General features: G+C 41.5%; 2 protein-coding genes across 3 annotated transcripts in view; both read left to right on the top strand.

Moving 5' to 3' along the window:
• LOC145454329 (uncharacterized) lies at positions 1 to 8,658 on the top strand. Its single transcript, XM_080332320.1, has 5 exons — positions 1 to 3,921; positions 3,983 to 5,255; positions 5,355 to 5,501; positions 6,744 to 6,912; positions 7,025 to 8,658. The coding sequence occupies exons 1-5, from the start codon at positions 3,792 to 3,794 to the stop codon at positions 8,357 to 8,359; spliced, it is 3,054 nt and encodes a 1,017-aa protein (XP_080188446.1). The 5' UTR covers positions 1 to 3,791; the 3' UTR covers positions 8,360 to 8,658.
• A 594-nt stretch (positions 8,659 to 9,252) lies between these two features.
• Positions 9,253 to 22,587, top strand: part of LOC145454181 (uncharacterized) — a 28,420-nt gene continuing 15,085 nt past the window's right edge. Inside the window, exons 1-4 of one of the 2 annotated variants that reach the window (XM_080332199.1) lie at positions 9,253 to 9,545; positions 9,665 to 9,790; positions 11,479 to 11,613; positions 16,175 to 17,450. In XM_080332199.1, the coding sequence (XP_080188325.1) occupies positions 9,473 to 9,545; positions 9,665 to 9,790; positions 11,479 to 11,613; positions 16,175 to 17,450 (1,610 nt within the window). In that variant the 5' untranslated portion in view covers positions 9,253 to 9,472. The remainder of the gene's footprint in view (positions 9,546 to 9,664; positions 9,791 to 11,478; positions 11,614 to 16,174; positions 17,451 to 22,587) is intronic. The other variant, XM_080332198.1, reaches the window with a different exon arrangement.

The following is a 22,587-nucleotide window of genomic DNA, read 5'->3' as shown; positions in this document are numbered from 1 at the left end:
CTTTCCTTCATAACATCGGCTGACAACTATCTAAAATTCGTTCTCTGCGTGACTGCCTAATCGCGTCAAGCAAGTGCGACGGTGAAGATATCGTGCCATGTAACGGGTTAAGCAGCCGCGGCAGCTGGTCTTGTAGAAATTTCAATAAATTGCAGCTCCATTACGGTGGCGTTCTGAAGGAAATGGATGCGGCCAAAAATTTTTGTTCGTTTTTACCTTCAATCTGAGACCACATCATTTTTAGAGCGCAGTGCCCCTTTAAAGATAAGGGTAGTAATTTCGTTTCCGAAGTTCAGTGTGTGCTGATCTATCATGTACATTGTACATTGTACAGCAAACAGATTTTACTCAAAAGCCGTTATTGGCCTCTATTGATTTTAACGATGTTCCATACCTAGATCTGTCATGAGCTTTTGCACGGTATGTCTTGATTTTAGTATCGAACGCGGTGCCAAGTCTTAAAGTTGACACTCAATGATTGAGGCAGTTATTTCGTTTTCGAGGTCGAGTATGGCAGAGATGCGCGCTGATCTGATACTTAGCCTACCTACATCGTTGCGGATCTAACGCAAAAGCCGGTGTCGGTCTGTGCTAATCTAGTCCGCGTTCCATAACGAGATCGGTGATGATATTTCCAATGGTATATCTCGATGATCGCATGAAACAGCTAACTAAGATTCTCGGTTTGCATTCAAATATTCACATAATTTTATGTTCGCCAATGTTCATTTCACTGTGAAATTGTGGCCTTCAAACCATTTGCTTACAATCTTCTGTCAAATGCGATAGCTATTTCATTTTCGATGTCGGCTAACAGCTGATCATTCGATCAGCCTATTCTACGATCTATTTTAGTCAAAGTTCGGTGTTCGTCTGTTTGTATTGATTTTGACAGTGTACCATACCGGAATGGGTTATGAGATTGCGTATGCTACTTCTCGATGATTTCTTGTAACAGTATACTAAGTTTACGGCTTTCATTCATGTATTTATTGATTAATATATTTTCCAACGGCGATTTCGCAGCAGACTCATAGACAATAAGCCGTATGTGTTGTGTCACAGTCTCCAGTTTCAAGGCCAAAATTAGACCGAGAGCCGACGGCCAAAGTGCATGCTCATAGGGTCTTAAAAGGATTGTAGGTCAGAATCGAAAATATGCACTCCAGTGATTATTAATCTGAGCGTCAGCCGTTACCGCTTCGGGGGGGTTCAGTTGTGAGGAGGCAAGTAACATGTCTAAAATTGCATAAAAATAAAGTCATAGGCACAGTCCGAAAACTAATTGGAATTGCATCTTCGTTGATTACAGATCGTATAATTCGAAGAGCTGACGTCATAGACCGGTGGAAACTCGCGGTTAATTAAATGTCCTATGTTGTTCCGAGACTGAAGTTCCGAGGTTGCTGTCCTTAGTTCTTCAAAGACCATTCAAATTGATGTTCTGGATTCAATACGACAGGCCCAATCTATGAGATAACAATTGCGTATGTGTGCGAACTCGTTGACCTTTCTAGTTGGGCTTACGCAATCTCCCGAGTTCTAGTCATTGGAATTAGTCCGGTCAAGTCAAGTGCGAACATGAATCGTATTGAATCTTTGCTCCGTACGTAGTTTACGCAGTTGCCTTTAGAGCGAAAATTAGAGGTCTAGAAATTGTCCAGTCCATTGATCCAATCGTACGCCGGGTGCCTCCGCTTTGGTTGCCTATCACCTGGTCGTAACAAGGGCTGGGCAAAATCGAGTACCTGAGTAATTCGATTCTGAATCACGTAAAATGCTTCGAGTCGAGTCGAGTAATCGAGTATGACTCATTATGACGTCATAGCAGAATATTATTTGTCAAAGTTTAAATATGTACCTTTTAAGCGACCACAAAGAATATAATGCCTGTTACCCATCATATTAAGGATATTTTGTTATTTTTTCGACCATACCGATTTCATTGCACTTGGTGACAATATTGCGGGATGATCATGACTTCGGAAATGTGCTATATCCAGTAACATTCGTAGCTTTGTACTTCATGTTTCGTATGCTACGATACGGCCAATCAAGGTTTCAAGGCTTCAACAGTGAAAATTAGTTTCGAAACTATAATTCTCGTTGATAAATAACTTTCAGTTTAGCGAGGAACGTATAATTTCAGTACTCGAAAGAATCGTCTTTTACTACTCGACTCGAATCATTAAAATGAATACTCGATTCAGATTCGAGTACTCGAATCATTGTGCCCAGCCCTAATTGTCACGAGCCGCCACTGCGATACCTAGCGACGACTCAGGTAACATAATGCCGCAATGTTGAAGTGCATATTGACGTTTTGAACGCCGCCAGATGTATCAACTGGGGCAATCAATTGATATAATGATCCCATAAAATCAATATATTCCGTCGCTTTGCCAACAATTTCGACGATGAATTGCAAGGGAATATAAGCTTACGCAGTAACGGTCTAGGCCAGACCGGACAATGTATTCGGCGTTTGAGTATTGCTACTTTGATATTGAGCAGAGTATTTCTATACTTGCTACCGATATTACCCTGTTAACAAGTTAAACAGCAGTAGCCAACACCCCAATCGCACGGATTTGGTTGTTATGATACAATAAACATGAGATCAAGGTTGACCCCGTACGCCCGCTAGATTTTTTTTTTTACATCAGACAACAAAATCAATTTCGTTGATTGGTAAGCATCATTCGCTGACTATCTACATGTAGTGCAGTTCGCTCTTGATGTAGTGTGATTGCGGGTCAAGCTCACAGCAGAGAGTCACTGAATATTCCCAAACAGAAAGCTGTATGCTCGGCAAGCCGGTCAAAAATTACCGTCAAATTGCCTTCAGCTAAATGGAAAGTGTAAAGTAGACCAATTTCACTAAGCCGTGAGATTTGCTTGTGTCACCACCAGTGGTGGCTTTTTGGGTGGTCGAGGTGGGCAATCGCCCGGGGCCCCCCTGGTCGAAGGCCCCCCTCCATGGTCAATCAATAAATCTCTGCATTTGTTATAAAAGTCCCATATCCCGATAATCAATAAGTCTCTGCATGCGGTAAAGGTACTTAGTTTTGATGTAGTCTATCCTTGCAACCATGCAATAATTGATATGACCTAATCCAGCGCCAAGCTCAAACATTGACGCGTGTGCTGGCACATTACTAAATGTCAGCCGATAGCTTTCCAGATTAGTGTCATATACACACCACTTAATACCGTATTATATGACACACTAATATAAGTCGGTAACAAGATACCGGAAAGGGGGGTCCCTCAGAAGGTACGATTACATACTTATAGGGGGCGGTAGGTAGGTAGGGCCACCACTAGTCCTCTCCATATAGGACACTATGGTGCAACAGTGAAGAAATGCTGCCTGAAATTTAGGGTTATGAAGCGGTGACGCGTGATCTCGATACGACAGATAGCCTATCGATGGCGTGGATTGATACCACTCGCGGAAATTTGTTAGCTGCAGTTTGAAACGTTGTGGTGCGGTTTCCGAGGGAAATGGTTGCCCCGTAGAAGTTTTTTTCGCATCGTTGAACTTTAATTTATGACCGCATAATATGTAGAGCGCAGTGTCGCTTCAAATATCGCCAGAGTAAGATAATAAAAAAGATCACTCGACCATTTTTACAATGTCTTGGCCTCAGATTCATACTTAACCGCTTGTATATTGACCTGAACTCGATGACAAAAATGAAAATGAATGGACTTGTGACTCGGAACTTCGTGACTTGGTTTTAGCCAGAGAATCTCTGCCAATAACTGAAGTATTTGCTATTGAAGGTATGATGTGCACAAATGATGAATTCCCTTGTCGAAGTTTTGATCGTTGTGTTCCGCGATACTTCGTAGGGACGGAAGAGAGTTGCATCATTGGAAAGAAAGGATCGACGAGGCTGCCTTGCAACCCAGACGGTACGATATCTAATTGATGTGGATATGCATGTCGCAGTATAATCATTCAAGACCCTTGCAGAATTCAATTGTCCGCTGTCCGGATTGTGCTTGATGCGTCACCAAGTGAGAAACGGCTGGCACGACTGTAACACAACGGACGTTCATGACATCAGCGATGAATTTACGGTTCTGCATTGTTCCTACGAGGAATTCCAATGTCAAGACGCCAGTCAGCGATGTATACCAAGAGAATGGGTTTGCGATGGTGCTGACGACTGCAAGAATAGAAGTGACGAGTCTCAATGTCTGCTTCAGTGCACAGAATATGAGTTTCGGTGCGAGACTGGACAGTGTATTCCTAGATATCGAGTACTTGATAGTTACAACGACTGTCCTGGCGAGAATGATGAAGGAGTCTTCTTAGAATGTACTCCTCAAGAATTTAGATGCAACGAAAGTGGAAGATGCATCCCACGATCTTGGGTGGGCGACAAAATTCATGATTGCCATGACGAAAGCGATGAAACTGTCTCGCTCACTTGCTTAGAAACTGAATTTACTTGTCACAACCAGCGACGTTGCTTACCATATAAGTATGTATGTGATGGGGTGGACCACTGTGGCGACTGCAGCGACGAAGTGGAAGGTTGCGACGAACCGCGTATGTGGAGATGTCCGGAAAATGCCTCAGTTTGCATCCATCAATCATACGCGTGCGATGGCTTTCATGATTGCCCGGGAATGGGAGATAACCCGGAATACCTACCCGGATTCAAATGTACCAAATCTGTGCTCAGGTCAATGAAAACACAGTGCCTAATACCGCAGTGGACTTTGAGTGACAATTTCCCAATCTGTGAAGACCGGTCGGATATTTGTTTTGACGCCAACGGGACTTTCACTTGTGCAAGGTGTTTGTCTGATAACACCATAATTTCACCCACACAAATATGCGATGGGTATATCGACTGTCAAGACTTAACTGATGAATGTGTATGCAATTACGAGAACACGTCAAACCGAAATGAAATATCGAAAGTGTGCAACGCTGTCTGCTATGCTGATTTGTCTTCAGAAGCTTGTCGAAAATGTACAGATGGACAGTTCTTATGCTGGCTTGACGAAAAATGTGTTACACAAGATAAAGTATGCAACGGCATCGTCGACTGTCCTTTATCAAGGGCTGATGAATACAGCTGTGTCAACACCCCAGTAGCTACACAAGCGACGCCTTCTTCAACACCTGCCTTGGATTTTAGATGTTTGGAATTAGATCCGTTGTTGTTGAATTTGGCAAAAGAACTCGGTTTTTACGACCCTTTCAGTGATTTGGTTAATAACAATGCTACAAGGTATAATGAAACTGTCGTACTTCATTTTGATCTGTGTTACGTTCAAAATATGATCGCTATTCATGTGATTGGTCACCGAGAAGTAATCTGTATTTCCAGATGTAATGGGATAATAGAATGCGCAAGATTCGAGGATGAATGTGATGAGACAGAGTGTGATATCATCCCAGAAGCATGCTATAATATACCACTAATCCATATAAAATTATTTTGGGAACCAGACCTACCTATTCTTGCAATTCGAGCGTAAGTATCGCATAACGATATCGAAATTATTTATATTACGGAACTGCAACTTTAATCCCCCGCAACTATCTTCCATGGTCTGGTCACACTGTAAGTTTGTAATCGAAACCATGCAGAGTAGAGTAGACCGTGTCGGACATACTTTCAAAATTCGATCAAATGCTGTTTACGGGACTTCAAATCTGACTATATACTACGTAAGGAATGATCGTATGAGTATTTTTATATATTTCGTTGTTTTACTTAGAAGGATTATATGCTTAGAAATTAGGAATATAGTAAACATTAAAATATGTGCTACATGGATGGTAAATGTTGGACAATATCGATCCAGCGACATATGGTAAACACGGCATCGAACGAGTCGCGAACAGACATGTACAAACTGCTGGATTTTCAAAGCTCGCAACTAGTCTAGAACTAACACTACTCATTTTTCAAAGGTTGCAACTAGAACTATAACTAGAACTGCTCACTTTTCAAAATCCGCAACTAGAACTACTCGAAAGCCGGTAGTTTGTTGATCGTCAACTATACCTAGATCTGTAGTTTGTACAGGTCTTGTCGCGAACAGTTTCGTAAGCAACTCTCCGATAGTTTATAAGGGTATAAGTCAAATGCAACAGGATGTTATCCCATGATGCTTTAATTTTGATGCATTTTAATACAACCTACTTGCCAGATTTGCGATAACGTTCCTCATATCTGCATTTCTATAGGGATACATATCGGGTCTCCCAGTCTATACCGTGTAAAATATAGTTTGGAAAATATGTACTATTGGACGTGGATGCTTCTGGACATTGCCTATATACTATATATTTCATGGTTGACGAATAAAGAATTTCTCTCTCTCCTATAGAGATGGATTTTGTCGCGACTCGCGCGACATTTTATCGAATGATATCAATCTGAAATCCGGTATTTTCGAGCTTTTGAAACAATGATTCATAGGTTTAAAGTCGCCACTAGAGTAGGCCTACGTGCTTCCTAAATATAATTTGTGCTCATGAAAGATCGGGGATTCACTGTTTATTGAGAGGACATTACCGTCCAATCATAGGCCCAAGAATTGACGAAAAATGATTTACCTCGGATCGGAGATATGATAAACAGGGATATCTAGACAATCCTGAGATACCTAGGTTTGAAAGTATGATTAGTCACGTGACCATTGGGTCAGTCAGTCATCCTCATTATGTAAAAACCCGCGTATATATAGTATCTCATCGTTATTTACAGATGTCAGAACGCCTTTGTTGGCTTTGAATACGACTTCACTGATTTTATATGGCCTGAGACTTTGTGTAACGGGATTGCCGATTGCCCAGGTGGCGAAGACGAAGCGTCCTGTGAAGGTAGATTTCACTGTGACGGGGGATTTGAGGAGCTAGCAACTGGAGATAGGAAGGTAATAATGGGCCACCAGTACACTGTTATGTTATACTTACTATTTAGATGTTCCGGTTGAACGCGATTGCTCATATAAGTAATAAACATGCCCGTAATCTTTTTCCGTTCAGAAACGAGTAAGCATCAATTTGAATCAAACGTGCGACGGTCACATTGACTGCCTTGACGGGGAAGACGAGAAAAACTGCAGTTCCCAAACCCATTTCTATTGCGAAAAAGGAGTTCCGCTGTTTGTTCTACCAAACCATGTCATGGACGGAGTACAAGACTGCAATGACAACTCAGATGAATGCCCTCCTGATGTGCTTGCCGAGAGTGCCTTATCATCTCGCGAAAACTTGATTGCCGAACCTGCCCTTCAAATATTAGTTTGGTTAATGGCAGTCGTGTCTACGTTGGGTAATCTTTTCGTTTGGGTCGAAAATGTATTCTTATCCGAGAGAAAACACGATACACCAATTGGCGAATGCAATCGCACTATAATAACAAACCTCGCCGTGGCTGATTTCCTTATGGGCATTGCTTTGTTCATGATAGGAAGCGAAGCCGTGGCGACCTCTGGAAGCTACTGCGAAAACGACAAACATTGGCGTATAAGCCTACATTGCAATGCTATTGGGGTTCTTACTGTATTATCCAGCGAGACATCCGTGTTTTGCTTGGTAGCCTTGACATGTTACCGAGTTTACAGCGTACTCCGGCCCTTTGGCGGCAGGCATTTAAAACCTCAAAAAGCTTCATTGCTCTTAATCATTTTATGGCTCCTATCCGCGATATTGGCTGTATTTCCTCTGATCCCGATCGCAAATCAAACACTGGTGCCGTACGCCTTGATTTTACCGTCGCCGTATTTTGACAATACCGAAGTTTCGTGGGAGGAGTATCGTACATTCGCAGGCAGAATGCACACTTTGGTGCCTAAAGATGAAAACGACACGACGTACGATATTTCAACATGGAAGGGAGCTGTCGAGAGCACAAATCTCCTGTATCAGGAAGCTACACCAGAAGTTGTCGGATACTTCGGATATTATAGCACGGACGGAGTGTGTATACCACGCTTATTCAGATTAAATGGCACTGAACCATTGCATCAGCTCACCCTTGTTGTGATAACCATTAATTTCATCTGTTTAATATTCATCATTGTCGCTTACGCTATGATCTATTGTAAATCTACTCAGCGCGTGGAGAATCTAGCGGGTCCCAGAAGAGCAAACCGTGCTGCTGTAATGCAAAAAAAGATCAGCGTCCTTATCGCTACGGACCTTTGCTGTTGGTTGCCTATTTGTATTATGACTTTCATTTCGCAAAGTGGGATATACATTTCGAAAACAGCTTATGCAATCGCGGCTATAGTTCTTCTGCCGATCAACAGCTCTCTAAATCCAGTGATATATTCTGGTGGCTTTTCCCAACTGAGAAATAGCATCATGGTGAGATAGCGACGAGTGATATGCTCTTTCGGTGCACTCGCATGGTATTCATATTTTGGTCAATGCAAAGCCTAAGAGGAGGCATACCTATACAGACAAGAAATGAATGCATATTTTTGCCGAGACAATATAGCCTACTATTTTTATACATGTATAATTATCACAGTACTATAATGTAATATTTTGTATATATACGAGTAATATCATGCATTCAGGTTTATTGTAGGCCAACATGCTATATTTCTTTACGTGATTTATGCCGCTGCTCGCTAGAGGAAATGTATGAGAATATATCAAAAGCCATTTTGTTGTTGTTTATCACAAGCCTAAATTTATTATTTGCACAAGACAGGAATGACGGTTATACGATAATTGAGCTTAATTGGAACTAAAAGTTGAGGAGATCCGCAGGGGTCCGTGACCAATGACCATATGACCATCCAAAAGGGGTCCGCGAAGACAAAAAGGTTGAGAACCACTGCTAAAGATGCTCCATTCAATACAGATCACTTCTGCAAACTTCAACGACACGTGGTACAACGAGAAAATAGACTAACCGTATAGTCAAATTAATAGAGTACAACTTGACTACAAATTATAAATGACAATAGCAAGTTATGGGATGGAAATCAGTGTATATCTACAATCTTTGAGTAATAAAACGACAGGAAATGTAGTCTCTGCATGATATCAAGGTTTCGGGCTTGAGCCTTTTGATTGGGCTGTAATAGAGACCTACATAAAATCCCAATTATACGATGACGTTCGTCGTTCATGAACTGTATCATTCTTTGGCGCATCCGAAGACTTCCTAATCGTGAGCACAGAATGGAACGATACTAGAATTTCAATAAACTGATCATTATTATTGTCATTGCTGCCGGGTAGCATATAGTCTAATCCAGTCATTAAAGATGAGCTCATTTAGGGTGGTATTGAAAACAAATCTGATCGCTTTGCACGGTGCCTCGGACCGTTGGTAGTTGCTATAATTGACAGCAGACAACAGCAAATCAGGTCTGTAACAAAAATCTACTCGGATATAGTGTGATATTTTAGCAATATATATTTTTAGGCTGTATATGTAGTTAAGTAATCAATATATAAAACCACAAGCTTTAAATGGCAATAATTAATGTCACGCTCAAGATGTCTGCCGTCACGCTCATCTCCATTTTATTTTCATCACAATCCGGTAAGTGAACCTTAATTATCGTCATCAATTTTCCAGTCGTTTTTCATTATTTTCTTCGATTCAGAATACAACAAGACACAATTAGTTTCGAATAGTAAGAATTCTACCTGAATTTTTAGTCACGTCCTATAACGAAAAAAAGCTCCTTGAAGCATGTCGCGCAGAAGATGGATATTTCAAGTGCTCAGACGGGACTTGTCAATCCCGAAATGCGATTCTCACCGATAATTGCCTAACGGGAGAAGGTGAGCTGACATATGCCTTACACCCTCGCGAACGGGCGCAGCCAGCAGGAAAACAGGAGGGTTGAAATAACCATATATTATTTGGCATTATGTGGTATGGCGATATAAGCGGTAAGAAAGGTTAAATCTGTAGTTATAGGCCTATAAAATAGATAGTGCTATAGCTACAAAATGCCCTGGCCTGAATAGGTAAACGCATTCGCACTAAATATCGGGATTTTGTCAAAATCTTGTTATCAGATTAGATCATATAGCCTCAACGCCCACCATTTGCATTAGAACAATAACGTGAATTAGACTTCAAAATCCCGCTTATTCGATTCGATTGATGCTCTACGACCTACGTAGTCATCAAAGATGAGGTCGAGGGTTCAATTTCTAAATCCTAAACTAATAAATCGGACAATAGAGTATGAGAGTATGTTTCCAATCCTCATAAGATAATTACTGACAAGTTGAAACTGATGATATCCATATTCGACCGACGTTAGAAAGCACGGTATCTATGGAGCCAAACGTAGATATCCCCATATCTAATGGAAATAAATAGTTAAGATGAAACTCATCAGGCATATACAATTGTCGGCGATGCTATTTATGATCGAAGCCACATGCCAAATCAAAAGATTAAGACAGCAATCGTGATTGTCGTGTACTGTCGTGTACCGCCTTAATGATGCGACAGTACAATCAAACAAATTAGACCGAAATAATTTGAGTTGTAATCATATAGTGTCCTAACACTACGGTTAATGCGGGTTATATCTAGGGCAAGTTTTTACAACTTTTGCAACATATTTTACAGCTTCCGACAGCTTCCCAAATACTGCGAATCTATGTACTATGATGTTTCAAGATGTTTGGAGGGATTCTATAGTGCAACTTTCTGCAACTTTTCTCTATTTTTCACACCAACGTTTACTGCAACTTTTATCAAATATTGCGTAAAAATGCGAAGTAGTAATTTAAAAACATGATATAAACTATTTCTTGTATGGTTCTATTCTCTGTGATTTGTATAATAAAACGCTATACGATGGGTTAGCTTCATCTCACTGTTATATATGACACAATGGCTTGCAAGCAAGAAGTACAACTATACCTCTGTCAAGCACGACCGTGTCCGAATTATATGTAAATTGATCACTTAAATAATTTAGTTCTTTAAATTTGAGATAGTTTCCCATTTCAAAAACGCTAAGGCGCAGACCGCCGAAAATTGCATTTTCACTGGGTCGCCTTATTCATGCTATTGATTTTGTTAAAGTCGCCAAGAGTGAGTTTGTCTACAACGCCCTGGCCAAGTTTGCAGACCTATGGGGTTTGGGGTGTGTTATTTGACTTGTTTTAGGGGGAGGGGTTATCGCTATGCTGTTTGGCTTTTTTTTAGTAAATTATTCCCGCGTTGCATAATTTTCTTGTTGTTTTACCGGGGAAAATATAATTTTTTGCGGTATCGCCGGAATGTCCGTAAAATGGCACAATAACAAATTGGACAGCTCTGCAGGAACTAGGTTGTACAACGGAACATTACGAGTATCTCATACCCTACTAATTCAACAACAATTATAAATGCATCTTTTTACTGCAACTTTTGCCAAGATTAAGTGCAACTTTCTCGCGATTTTAGTGCAACAAAAACTTGCCGAGTTATATCGTATGTTTGACCTCTGACCTATTTTCCATAGGTCGCGTCGTCTGTACGAGTGAAGAAATTACGTGTCGTGGGCTTGGCCGATGCGTAACTCGAGCTCAATTCGGAACTGAGAATGGCTGCTTGTTAGGAAAGAAAGGCAAACCCCGTGTTCCATGCAGAGAAGACGGTAAGCTTCACATTTCACACACATATAACAATTTCAATGAACGGGACGTCACAATTGAGGATTCATGACGTCCGCATATTAGCAGTACACTACAATAATGTATTCGTCATGTACGCCATATGTGCTGAATACTAATGTGATGCAATAACACCTCCACCAAACTCCTTGTTATATCAATCAATGTCTAAATATTCAGATTTCGTGGTGCGATGAGTACATGCCGCTGATATCGTTGGTAATTCGTGCATTTGACGAGCGAGTTAAATTGAAATATCGGACGTACTCACTATCACTAAATATATACTGAGAATCTATAGCCTCTTAAGAGTTATTGGCTCAGTCCTACAAATTATGTCACCGAAATATGACCAACAGATATTTCGATAAAGCTGTGTGTATGAGCCAATACCTCGTGCATCTTTTTCTTATAATCCCATATTGCAACGCAACATTCAATCTATGAAATGTCATTATACCAAAAGGATGGAATCTTCATCAATAACTCTGAATGTTTGTTTGCTGCGATACCAATACTTTGTTCGAACGAAATATTAAACATATATATGATTTCGCGAAATCGTCCAAATTTACAGAATTACATCAGTCGATCATTATGAGTTCAGTCAGTCAGTCAGTCAGGTTTATTAATATTTTCATCGTTTCAAAACATCACAAGATTGCGATACAATGAAAAGATAGGAAGGTGTCGAAACAACTTGGAGTAGCCATTAAGATCAGACACCCACCTTAGCCTAGGCGAAGTAAATAAGAGGCATGCACACTGAATGAAAAGTAATGCAGAGAATATAAGACGCAAGCGACAAAATGGGGTGGCATGTGGCGGAGGGCGAGGTCGATGTTAGGTCGTGGTCCGGTAAACCTGAAGACTGGCTAGTATTGATTTAGAAGAAATTGCTTGTATTTCGACTTGAATGCGGACATGCTCGACGACTGTCGGATAGCCGGCGAGATGCTGTTCCACAATTGAGGTCCGGCATACTTGATAGAGCAATGCGTTTTCTTGTATTCAGTCCTGGTCATATGGTAGTTGTTCTTCGTTGACGCGCGTGTGCTGTACTTGTGCGCTTTTGTCTCCGAGGTGAAGTAGTCCTTGAAATTTGAGGGGCATTGACCGCAATGGAACTGATACATAAACTTGGCAATTTCTAGCTTCCTCATATCTTCTAAGTTTAGAACACCAAATCTTTTGAGAAGCGATTTATCAGTTGCACATCCAGGCCCCCGTGGGGCTTTGGCAATGATACGGATGATCCGATGTTGAAGTTTTTGCAGTGGGTCAATTGTATTCTTGCAGGCAGCACCCCAACAAAGAATTCCGTATTGTAACTTTGATAGGAATAGAGAGTTGAAGAGTATCAACAGCACGCTGACTGGCAGAATGTAGCTAAGGCGGCGAAATAGACCACATATACCTTCGATAGTCGTGGTTTGAGTGATTGTATGTGACTCTTCCAGGACATGTCCGAATCCAGTAAAACACCAAGGTATTTGGCATTTCTAGTGTTGGAAATTGGTTGGCCAGCGATGTCAACGGTTAGGTTATCGCAGGAGTTCACGACCAATAATTGGGATTTCGCAGCGTTAACCCGAAGGCTATTATGGGACGTCCACTCATGCACTTTGGGCATTTGATCACTGGTGACAGCATTCAAGCTTGCGGTAGTAGGTGCGTGAGATAGGAGGTGAGTATCGTCAGCGAAGAGTGTGGTATTCAATGATGAGGTTTCAAAGATATCATTGACATATAAAGTAAAAAGGACAGGTCCAAGAACAGAGCCTTGCGGAACACCACAGGTAACAAGGTGGGGGGAGGACAAAGTGTTGGATATCGAAACCATTTGATATCTCCCAGTCAGGTAGCTTTTCATGAGCTCTAGTTGTGGACCCCGGAACCCGTAGCGCGCCAATTTTGAGAGAAGAATACTGCGATCGACGCAGTCAAATGCTTTTTTTAGATCAAGAAAAATGCTACATCCCACACTTCGTTTCTCCAAGATGTCATAGTACTGTTCAGCCACTGTTAGTAGGGCATGCGAGGTTTGATGTTTTCTGCGGAAGGCGAATTGTTGTGGAGAAATGATATACATCTTGGCGAGGAACGAAGACAGGCGGGAGAGAAGCAATTTTTCGAAAACAATTCCAATACACGGCAGGACAGATATAGGTCGGTAGTTGGTGACATTAGTTCTATCTCCGGCTTTGTAAGCCGGGACAACTCTGGCAGTTTTCAGATAATTCGGGTAGACACCATTTTCTATCATGAAATTGAAAAAATGGGCAATGAGATGACCGATGTGTAGGCTAATCAGTTTTAAAAACCAGGCTGGAATTAGATCATATCCAACTGCCTTGTTAGATTTAAGTTCATGTATGGCAAGTACCACTTCCGTGGAAGTTGCTGGCTCGAGCATGATGGATTGGGATACTGATTTAACCTCAGGCCTGGCCGACGCAAGTTTAGAAATATATGAGGCGATATTAGGCCCTACATTGCAAAAATATTCATTGAAGTAATTTGAGATGGCCGCAGGATCTGTCAGATTGTCCCCGGTAGTCGAGTTCGTGATTTGCGAGACAGGCATGGGGCGTTTTTTCTGGTGCAAGAGCAATTTAATTCTTGACCAGGTTTTTCGAGTGTCCTTCTTATGTTTGTTGAAGAATTTCGCGTTAGCTTTCGCTTTTGCCTTGGAGATATGATGGGAGATGAGATTTCTGAAGCGTCGAAATCTTTCTCGTTCGTCTTGTGAGGTGTCCTTGGTATCGAGTCTGTGATGCCACCGGTTACGTTTTCGGATCAGTTGCACCAACTTTGAAGACATCCACGGTACCCTGTTCAATTTTCGACGACTTCTTGAGATGCGTTGAAGAGGTGCAAATTTATCTATCAGCTCTTTGATGGTGAACATGAACTCCCCAAATTGATCGTCAAAGTTGCTTTTGGTGATGTGTGGGAGAGTAGACGGATGAAAGAGATTGAACGAGGCCTCGTTGAGGGCATCTTCGTCAACGGAAGGAGGGTGTCTGCTGAAGTGATGAGATTCAGCAGGTATGCGTTGTTGAGATAATATGCAGCCGATATAATAGTGGTCACTTATTTTAGCAGATATAACAAACGGGAACATTTCTGTGTCAAGCACGTTCGAATACAAGTGGTCAATTAAAGTGCTTGATTTCTCGGTGATTCTCGTGGGCTGCGTGATCATCTGGCAGAGACCAACGGCTTTAACGGTGTTGGCGTATGAGTTCGATCTCCTGTTGAGAAGATCTATATTAATATCACCCATAATGAAACAGATCTTTTTTGCACTGTTGATTTTATCCATGCTGTTTTCCATTGCCTCGGTGAATTCAGCGATTTTGTTCTTACTATTAGGATGGCGGGATAATACTGCAACGAGAAATGATTTGTGTTTGCCGATTGGGTGTCAATTTCTAGCCACAATTCTTCGCATTGATCAATATTCAGGTTGTACTCCATGTTCATGTATCATCCGATCAACCCGTATGTGTGACTAAGGCCGAAAAGGTCGAATAAAATCACATTGCTCACTGTTCACTCTTCAGTCTTCAGGAATCAGCAGGGAAGGGAAAAATCGAGTAGTTGGGTGATTCGTTTGTTCAAGAAACAACTAAAAGGACGTCATGATAGCATCAAGGAAAAAATGCCAGTTATAGGCTATATGTCATCCAAAATAGTATGCGTATTTCTGGACGGCGGCTACTTCGTAGCGCTTTGAGATCATTATGAGGCTCGATCACTATACTTAAAAGAAATGTAATTCCATGAATATTCGTAGCCTTGTGCAACATGTTTTATGATGCTGACGATGAGAAGTGGCCATTGGCCAACCGTGTTTCGAGGCTCCAACGATGGTAATAAAATATTGAAACTATAGTTTTCCTCGATGAATACGAGTGACGAGAAGCGAGTTAAAGTAGTGGTATAATCCACAGCTGCAAGACCAATGGGTCACGGGTTCGAGTCCGGCCGAGGTCGACTCCAGAATTCCTATCTGAGTATTGGAGGTTTATCAAGGCTACTGCTTGCCAGCTCACCCATTTAATCGGTGTCTTATAAAAGCTCAGAAATGGGCCGTGCTACAAGTCGGAAGCTACGGAATAAGAATGAAGAAAATTGGCCTAGTGTAAATGACCATATACCTTACACCGGTCCATGAGTTATATACATTACTAAGCAATACATTGTAGCCTACACCGTGCGAACACCACCAGGAATGTATGTCTCTTTTGACGAATCTTACAGAAAATTGGAATGAGTTCTATTCGAGGTAATCGTCTGACTTGGAAATTGTTAATTTCAAATTCTTTGCGATCCATATATGACTCGCGAGCCTTAAAGGGTGGATTGCACAGATGTCGATTAATTGGTGATCGCCGATTAAACGTCAGTAATCGGCTGCCTTCCGTTGCACAGATAACGATCAGCCACTAATCGGTGAATTCTAGTTTCCCTACTGCTTGACTATTCCAGGATAACAAATTTGGCGACCTTGCGCAGCGAACGTCTTTTTCAATTCAGAATTTGTATGCTCGGAGAGCAGAATATGCCTTCCGAGGCATTCCGTCAAGAATGGCGTCAGCAATTGTATTTCGTACAACATCACTGACTACAGCGACGAAAGCAAACCATTACCCCATTGCACTGATGGTGTTGAATTTCAATGTCTCGATGTCAGTGAGCGATGTATACCTCGAGAATGGGTCATGGATGGAGTTAATGACTGTAGTAACGGTAGCGATGAAACTATCCCGTTACCAAACTGCACCAATGCCGAATACCGCTGTAATGACGGTCGCTGCGTCCTTAGACACCGGGTATTAGATGGATTCGCAGACTGCTCTAATGCAGAAGATGAGGCGAGGGTTGAAAACAACACCTGCATCGAAGGGGAGTTCCGTTGTCAAGACAACGGTCGCTGCATCCCAAATCTTTGGCTGCTTGACGGAATCCTGAACTGCAGGGACCAAAGCGACGAGTTAATGGACGTACTTCACTGCGCAGATACGGAATATACTTGCTTCAATCAACGTCGATGTCTTCCTTGGAAGTATGTCTGCGATGGGGTGGATCATTGTGGCGATTGTAGTGACGAAATTGAAGCGTGTGACGAAGCACGGATGTGGAGATGCCAAGATGACCCGTCTGTGTGCATACCGCAGTCGTACGGTTGCGACGGTTTCATCGACTGTCCTGGTGGCAACGATAATCCCCAGTATCTACCAGGGTTCAAATGCCCGAAAACAATATTAGCTACCTCGCAAACGCAATGCTTAGTGCCTCAGTGGACACTGACTGATAGTTTTCCCATTTGCGAGGATAAATCAGACATTTGCTTTGAGAACAGCACTTTCAAATGTGCGACGTGTCTGCATGACGCCGCCATTATCAGCGCCAGCCAGATTTGCGATGGCTACATCGACTGCGCCGATGCTTCTGATGAATGTTTGTGTTCCAAATTTCGAAATGCATCCGACATAAATTCATTTTGCTCCTCAATATGTTACTCTGGTTTGGCATCGCGACCCTGCGATAAATGTTCCGCCAGGCAGCTTTACTGTCCTCTCGATGAAAAATGTATTCCCCTTGAAGACGTCTGTAATGGTGTACAAGATTGCACACTATCGCAAATGGATGAAAAAATGTGCGTGCGTGAGTCGAGAGTTTCGGAGATGGAAACGAACGATACCGTTAAGAATTTCGATTGTTGGAAATTGGACGACATAGTGCTCGACCTCATAAAGGAACAGAATTTTGAAGAAATCTATAAAGCCGTATTTCGACACAACGCAACTAGGTGAGTAAACGCATTTGATATAATCATAATCATAATGTCCTAACAGCAGAGTTGATCACGATCATGTGCAGGAGTAGAGCATGAGCAGGAGCACGGTTTCATCGATTTTCAACGTAGCCGAACTGGATCCGAATGTTGAATTTGCTTTGAAAGTCGGGTTTTTCCATTGAAATATAAAAATTAATATGATTAAAGCGACGTTCTAATTTAAAATTGACCAGCCGGATTTTTCCGACTACGAATTTCAAATTGCGGACCCGGACGGGTTCGGATTCTAAAATTTAAGAATCCGCTCATTTCTCCCTATGATAGACTGGTGCATGCAGGAGTGTATCGAGACTAAAACAAGAGGGTTCACATTTTGTCTTCATGCCGTGACACACAGTGACTTCATCGTATGTGCGTTAATACCATTTAGTATGATTTGTTATGTCACTAAACATGCCCACTGCCCCATCGTCGATAAAATCAAGCGAAAAGAGAGTGTATTCCAGAGGTGGTCAGTAACGAAGTACTTCTACTTTTTCAAGTACTCAAGTAGTTTTCCGCTACTTGGGTACTTACTCAAGTAGATCGAATTTCCCGCCATCTCTACTTCTACTTCGTAATATCTTGTGATCTACTTACTTTTTGCTATTTTCAGCTTGTCAAGTAGAAGTAGTATAATTATCCAATCAGAAAAAAGCCTGAGGAATTTCGGGGCTGTTTTCACGGAGTATCAACATTTAATTTTCATAAAAGTTGAGTAAAGCTCGGAATTTTCGTCGCGCTCCGCGCACATCAGACCAATGATTTCACGAACGTGTCGGCGATTATAATTTAGGTAGCGGATTGCGTGGCTCCGTTCACACCGCATTGTCGCTCACGAATATGAGATATTTCATCACAGTAAATATGGCCTATCATAGCGTTTGAAACTGCCGTTTCGCAATCTAGCATTTACCTATCATATTGTAATCTAACAGCCCATGGCATGTCCTAGTCTGGAAAAGTGGACTCTGGCTTTTTTTTAGCTTTACACCTGTTTTAGCAGACCATTTTTGAAACTTTCTGGACAAAAGATATGAAATATATTTTCTGCTTTAGAGGTAGTATTTATCTTTATATTTCAATTCCGAGTATCATACTCTGAGTTTCAATCAGTTTCCGTTCTTTTGTCTGGAGAACATACATGTTGCAGTATAAATGCAAGTGTAGTAATGCCTCTATTCTCCGAAAATAATGCTACACAATATGAAATTTTTACGATCAGCCATATTTTTTATTAACGTTTACTAATCGCGCACCGTGTTAACACCGTATCCGACACAACTTTTCCGCATTGCTTTTCGACAAAACTACGTGCCTTATAATATACGGGAGGGCACCATACCATGATAGTTTCTAAATCGGGGTGTTCGAGTAAACAGAGGATTAGTATCGCATTCCCATATCAATGCTATCATTTTCATCCAATGATGCGGACGAATGCTTATGCTATCGATAATTTATACCTCCTGGGATACATCAATATGAATCAAGCTCTCTACACATTCCGCATAGCTCAATTTGTAGCTTTTGACAGTCCATGCGAACGAATTACGATCGTTTTCACAATTACTTACTTACTTGAGTACATTTAAAGTCAGTCAATTCTACTTCGACTTCAAGTCGTTTTAGGCTACTTTTAAAGGGACTACTTCTACTCGTACTTGAGTAGATTTTTGCGTCCCTACTTCTACTACTTGAGTACCTTTCTCGACTACAGTACTTTGACACCCTCTGGTATTCCTACCCAAAAGGTGGTACCCGACATCAGAACCGAGCCCAGAATAAGATCGCGGTTATAAATCCTAGGAGCCTCAGTGCGCTGCATACCTTCCTATTCCTACGTCCCTAGGTGCAAGCATCATTTGGATTAAAGTATTGTATTTGATTTATGATTTACTCGTGGTGTAAGTCTCAGGTAGGTTCTGGCTTGGCGTACCACGGGTGTATAATGTATATTCACAACCATATATCACTGGTGGTGTAGCGAAAAGGGTGTGAAGTGAACACACATACACACTCCTTCGCTGCTATTACCACGATTGCCCCCAACGAATACAGGGCGTGCACTGGCAGGCACGGTTCAATCAACTCCAACAGACCGGTATAATAACTTCAGTGGCGGATTCATTTGGTCAATTCTCAAATTCCTCGGCGCCAACATAACGCTGTGCTTCAAGCCTACATATGTTAACGGCAGCGACGGCAATCTGCCAAAATATCGCGGCTGTGGATGGCTAATGGGCATGGCTATGTTTCTAATTTCAGTTTGTAAATATGAATGTTGTTTCCACTTCCAAGGGCGTACATTTCTCGCCAATGATTCGGTAGACAATGCGGATCAGAATATTGTATTGTCATACAGGCGCCGCCATGTCTGCTTTTCTCTTTGATTAATCACCGTATCGTGCTAAAGATCGGGAACGCCATTGAAATCATCAATGAATATGGTTCAATTTTTCACATGTACACGGGAGTTTCTACAAACAGTCGCAGTATTGGAAAATTATGATAAATGAGTCGCGAACCGAACTGTTACGAGAACCAATGCGGTCTAGCGAGACTAGGGTTGCATTTAAAGCAAACGGTGTTTTAAACAGTGTTTTAAACAAAGGCCTTTAACACAATTGTGTTTTTTTAATTGTAAAATTATGCCATAATTGTATAACTACTTTCCAAAAAACATGTTGTATGAGCCTACGCGTGTGTGTGTGTTAGTGTTTTGAATGCAACCCAAAGCGAGAGTATAGATAAAACCAAACAATATTCATTCATATGGCGCAGTGCAATGTTAAATCGCTCATTCTTGTCTACGGGGCTTCGAAATTGTCACACAGCTAGGCACAGCCATATGTAACAATTAAAGGAAGATATTTCTGATAAGAATTTATATGAAGGATCGAAAAAATATATTTGATCGTCGGGTGTGTCTGCATAAATGAGATCGAAAGTTGCAGACCTACATTTTTGATTTCTAACACTGTATAGCCCTATACTTCGCCCAGACATAGCTTCATTGATCATTTGCTACCATCGTTCAACTTTTCTTCTATTTTCGTTTTTTAACTAAACATTTTTACAGCCTTTTACAGTTCAGAGTCAAGTGTACCTTTTTGATGCTGGTGTGATCAGACCAGCAGTGCTTCTCAACCTTTTTCAGTTCGCGTCCCACTTTTCATCCAAATTTCATTGCGCGGCCCACCAGACACCCTTTCGCGACATACGTTCAAACCATTGCTCCTGGGCGCCAGTTTTTATGTTTTCAGTGCGGTACAGTGATCTCGTCGCGCCTAGTAGTACAAAAACACCATGAATATCAAAGACAAAAACAAACAATAAAGCTAATATCTAATCAGCAATTCGTCCAATACGGCGAATTAACGGGTTATGAGGAGCTTGAATTGCTGCATTTCCCGATCAACGTTCGCAGAGCCTTTGAAGAAAGAATGAATTTCAATCTCACGCATACGCGATAACGCACTGTCGGATTTCACGCTCCAATAAATATTATTGCGACGAAATTCTGATTCCCTAATTGTGAGCACGGCGACGCAGCCTGTGGCGCAAAACAATTTAATTTGGAGCAGGAGAATGTGAAATTAGTTTCCTAATCTTGAGAATATAAAGTGTTTGGAATATTTGGAAATTTGATAAGGGGCCCACGAAAATTATTTGAGGTAACAAATTCAACTGCAATCTATGTAGTTCTGAAAGCACTATTCAAGTTCAGTACCGCCAGTCACATATTTGAGATATCCCTGCATTTCTCTGAGAGCTATAAAGGTGACTAACATTTCAAAACTGGTATTTTGGGAATCACGCAGCCTAATTCCTAAATCTGAATTTGACGAAACCGGACTAGTACGGGACTCATGCACTTTCGGACCCAAAACACATTTTCTCCGTAAGGCTGTAGTGAGTTTGGTCCGAAAGTGCACGAGCCCCGCAAGTCCGTCAATTACATGTTCCGGAATCATCATCCGAACATGGAAGAAAACGTTGAAAATTTTGACATTTTTCGTTGATTTTCGACTTGCGTGGTAGAGAACAGACATACAAATTGGGATCTATGATCGTTTCTTAAAATGTCTTCGCGGCCCACCTGAAATAGCTTCGCGGCCCACCGGTTGTGAAGCACTGGACTAGATGACCTTCACGGTCTTATCCAGAGCTCCCGAACACGCGGCCCGCGGGCGCATGCGGCCCGCGAGTCCATTTTGTGCGGCCCACGTCGGCATTTTGGATTTTCATGTAGTCGACATTATTTAACCGCTACATATCACTTGAAATTCACTCCAAAACTTCCCAAAAATCCTAAACTACTCGTGAAACTTCAATATTGCAACACTTTCAAATGCTACCGTGCAAGTGACAGACCAGCTATTATCTCACATTACCTGTTCATGGTGATAAAACATGACCCGTTGATGATTTGTGTCTGAAAATTGTGATTTCGACATATCCGCAATCTTCCGTTTGTATTCGGGCTGACTATGGGGTATATACAGGGTTGCCATACCGTCCTTATTTCTAAGATTTGTCCTTATTTTGAAGGGCCAGGTCTTAGAAAACTCGAATGTACTTATTTCTAAGAAATGTCCTTCTTTTCGACTTGCGTCCTTATTTTGTCTTATTTTTAACAACTACAGAACTTCGATCGTTTTCCTCTGGTTTCTGTGTTGCATAATATTCTAAAATTATGCCTTCGCGTCGAGCTTTTATGACATCATGAATGAAAGGAACTCTCGTGGCGTACACACCACAAAATTTGACTCCCTAGTGATGAGATAGCTAGGGCAGTGAGTAGTATAGAAGTTTCGGCTGTACCAAGCTATCGCCGCGGACGTCATTTTAGCCGTAAACAGCAACACCAGGTTTCTGCTGTTTAGCCTACAGCAGGATATAAGCTGTGGGGAAAGCAGCATTTTTAGGTACTGAAAAAGGGCTCAGTGCAGTCGACACTTGGGTTTAAAAGTAGTAAAGCTATAAATCATTGATAAATGTATCTAAATTATATCGCACATATAGTTTTAGCTACTAATAAGGATAAATCTGATTAGTTAAAATGATAAGGCGTAAAAACTTTTTCGTGACGATTATGAGAGATAAT

This window comes from Botryllus schlosseri, chromosome 13, assembly GCF_051294905.1.
Source record: "Botryllus schlosseri isolate E-star chromosome 13, Bs_hap1, whole genome shotgun sequence".
NCBI classification, from domain to species: Eukaryota; Metazoa; Chordata; class Ascidiacea; order Stolidobranchia; family Styelidae; genus Botryllus; species Botryllus schlosseri.
Note: the sequence above shows the minus strand (reverse complement) of the source record. Positions and strands in the feature narration are given on the sequence as shown.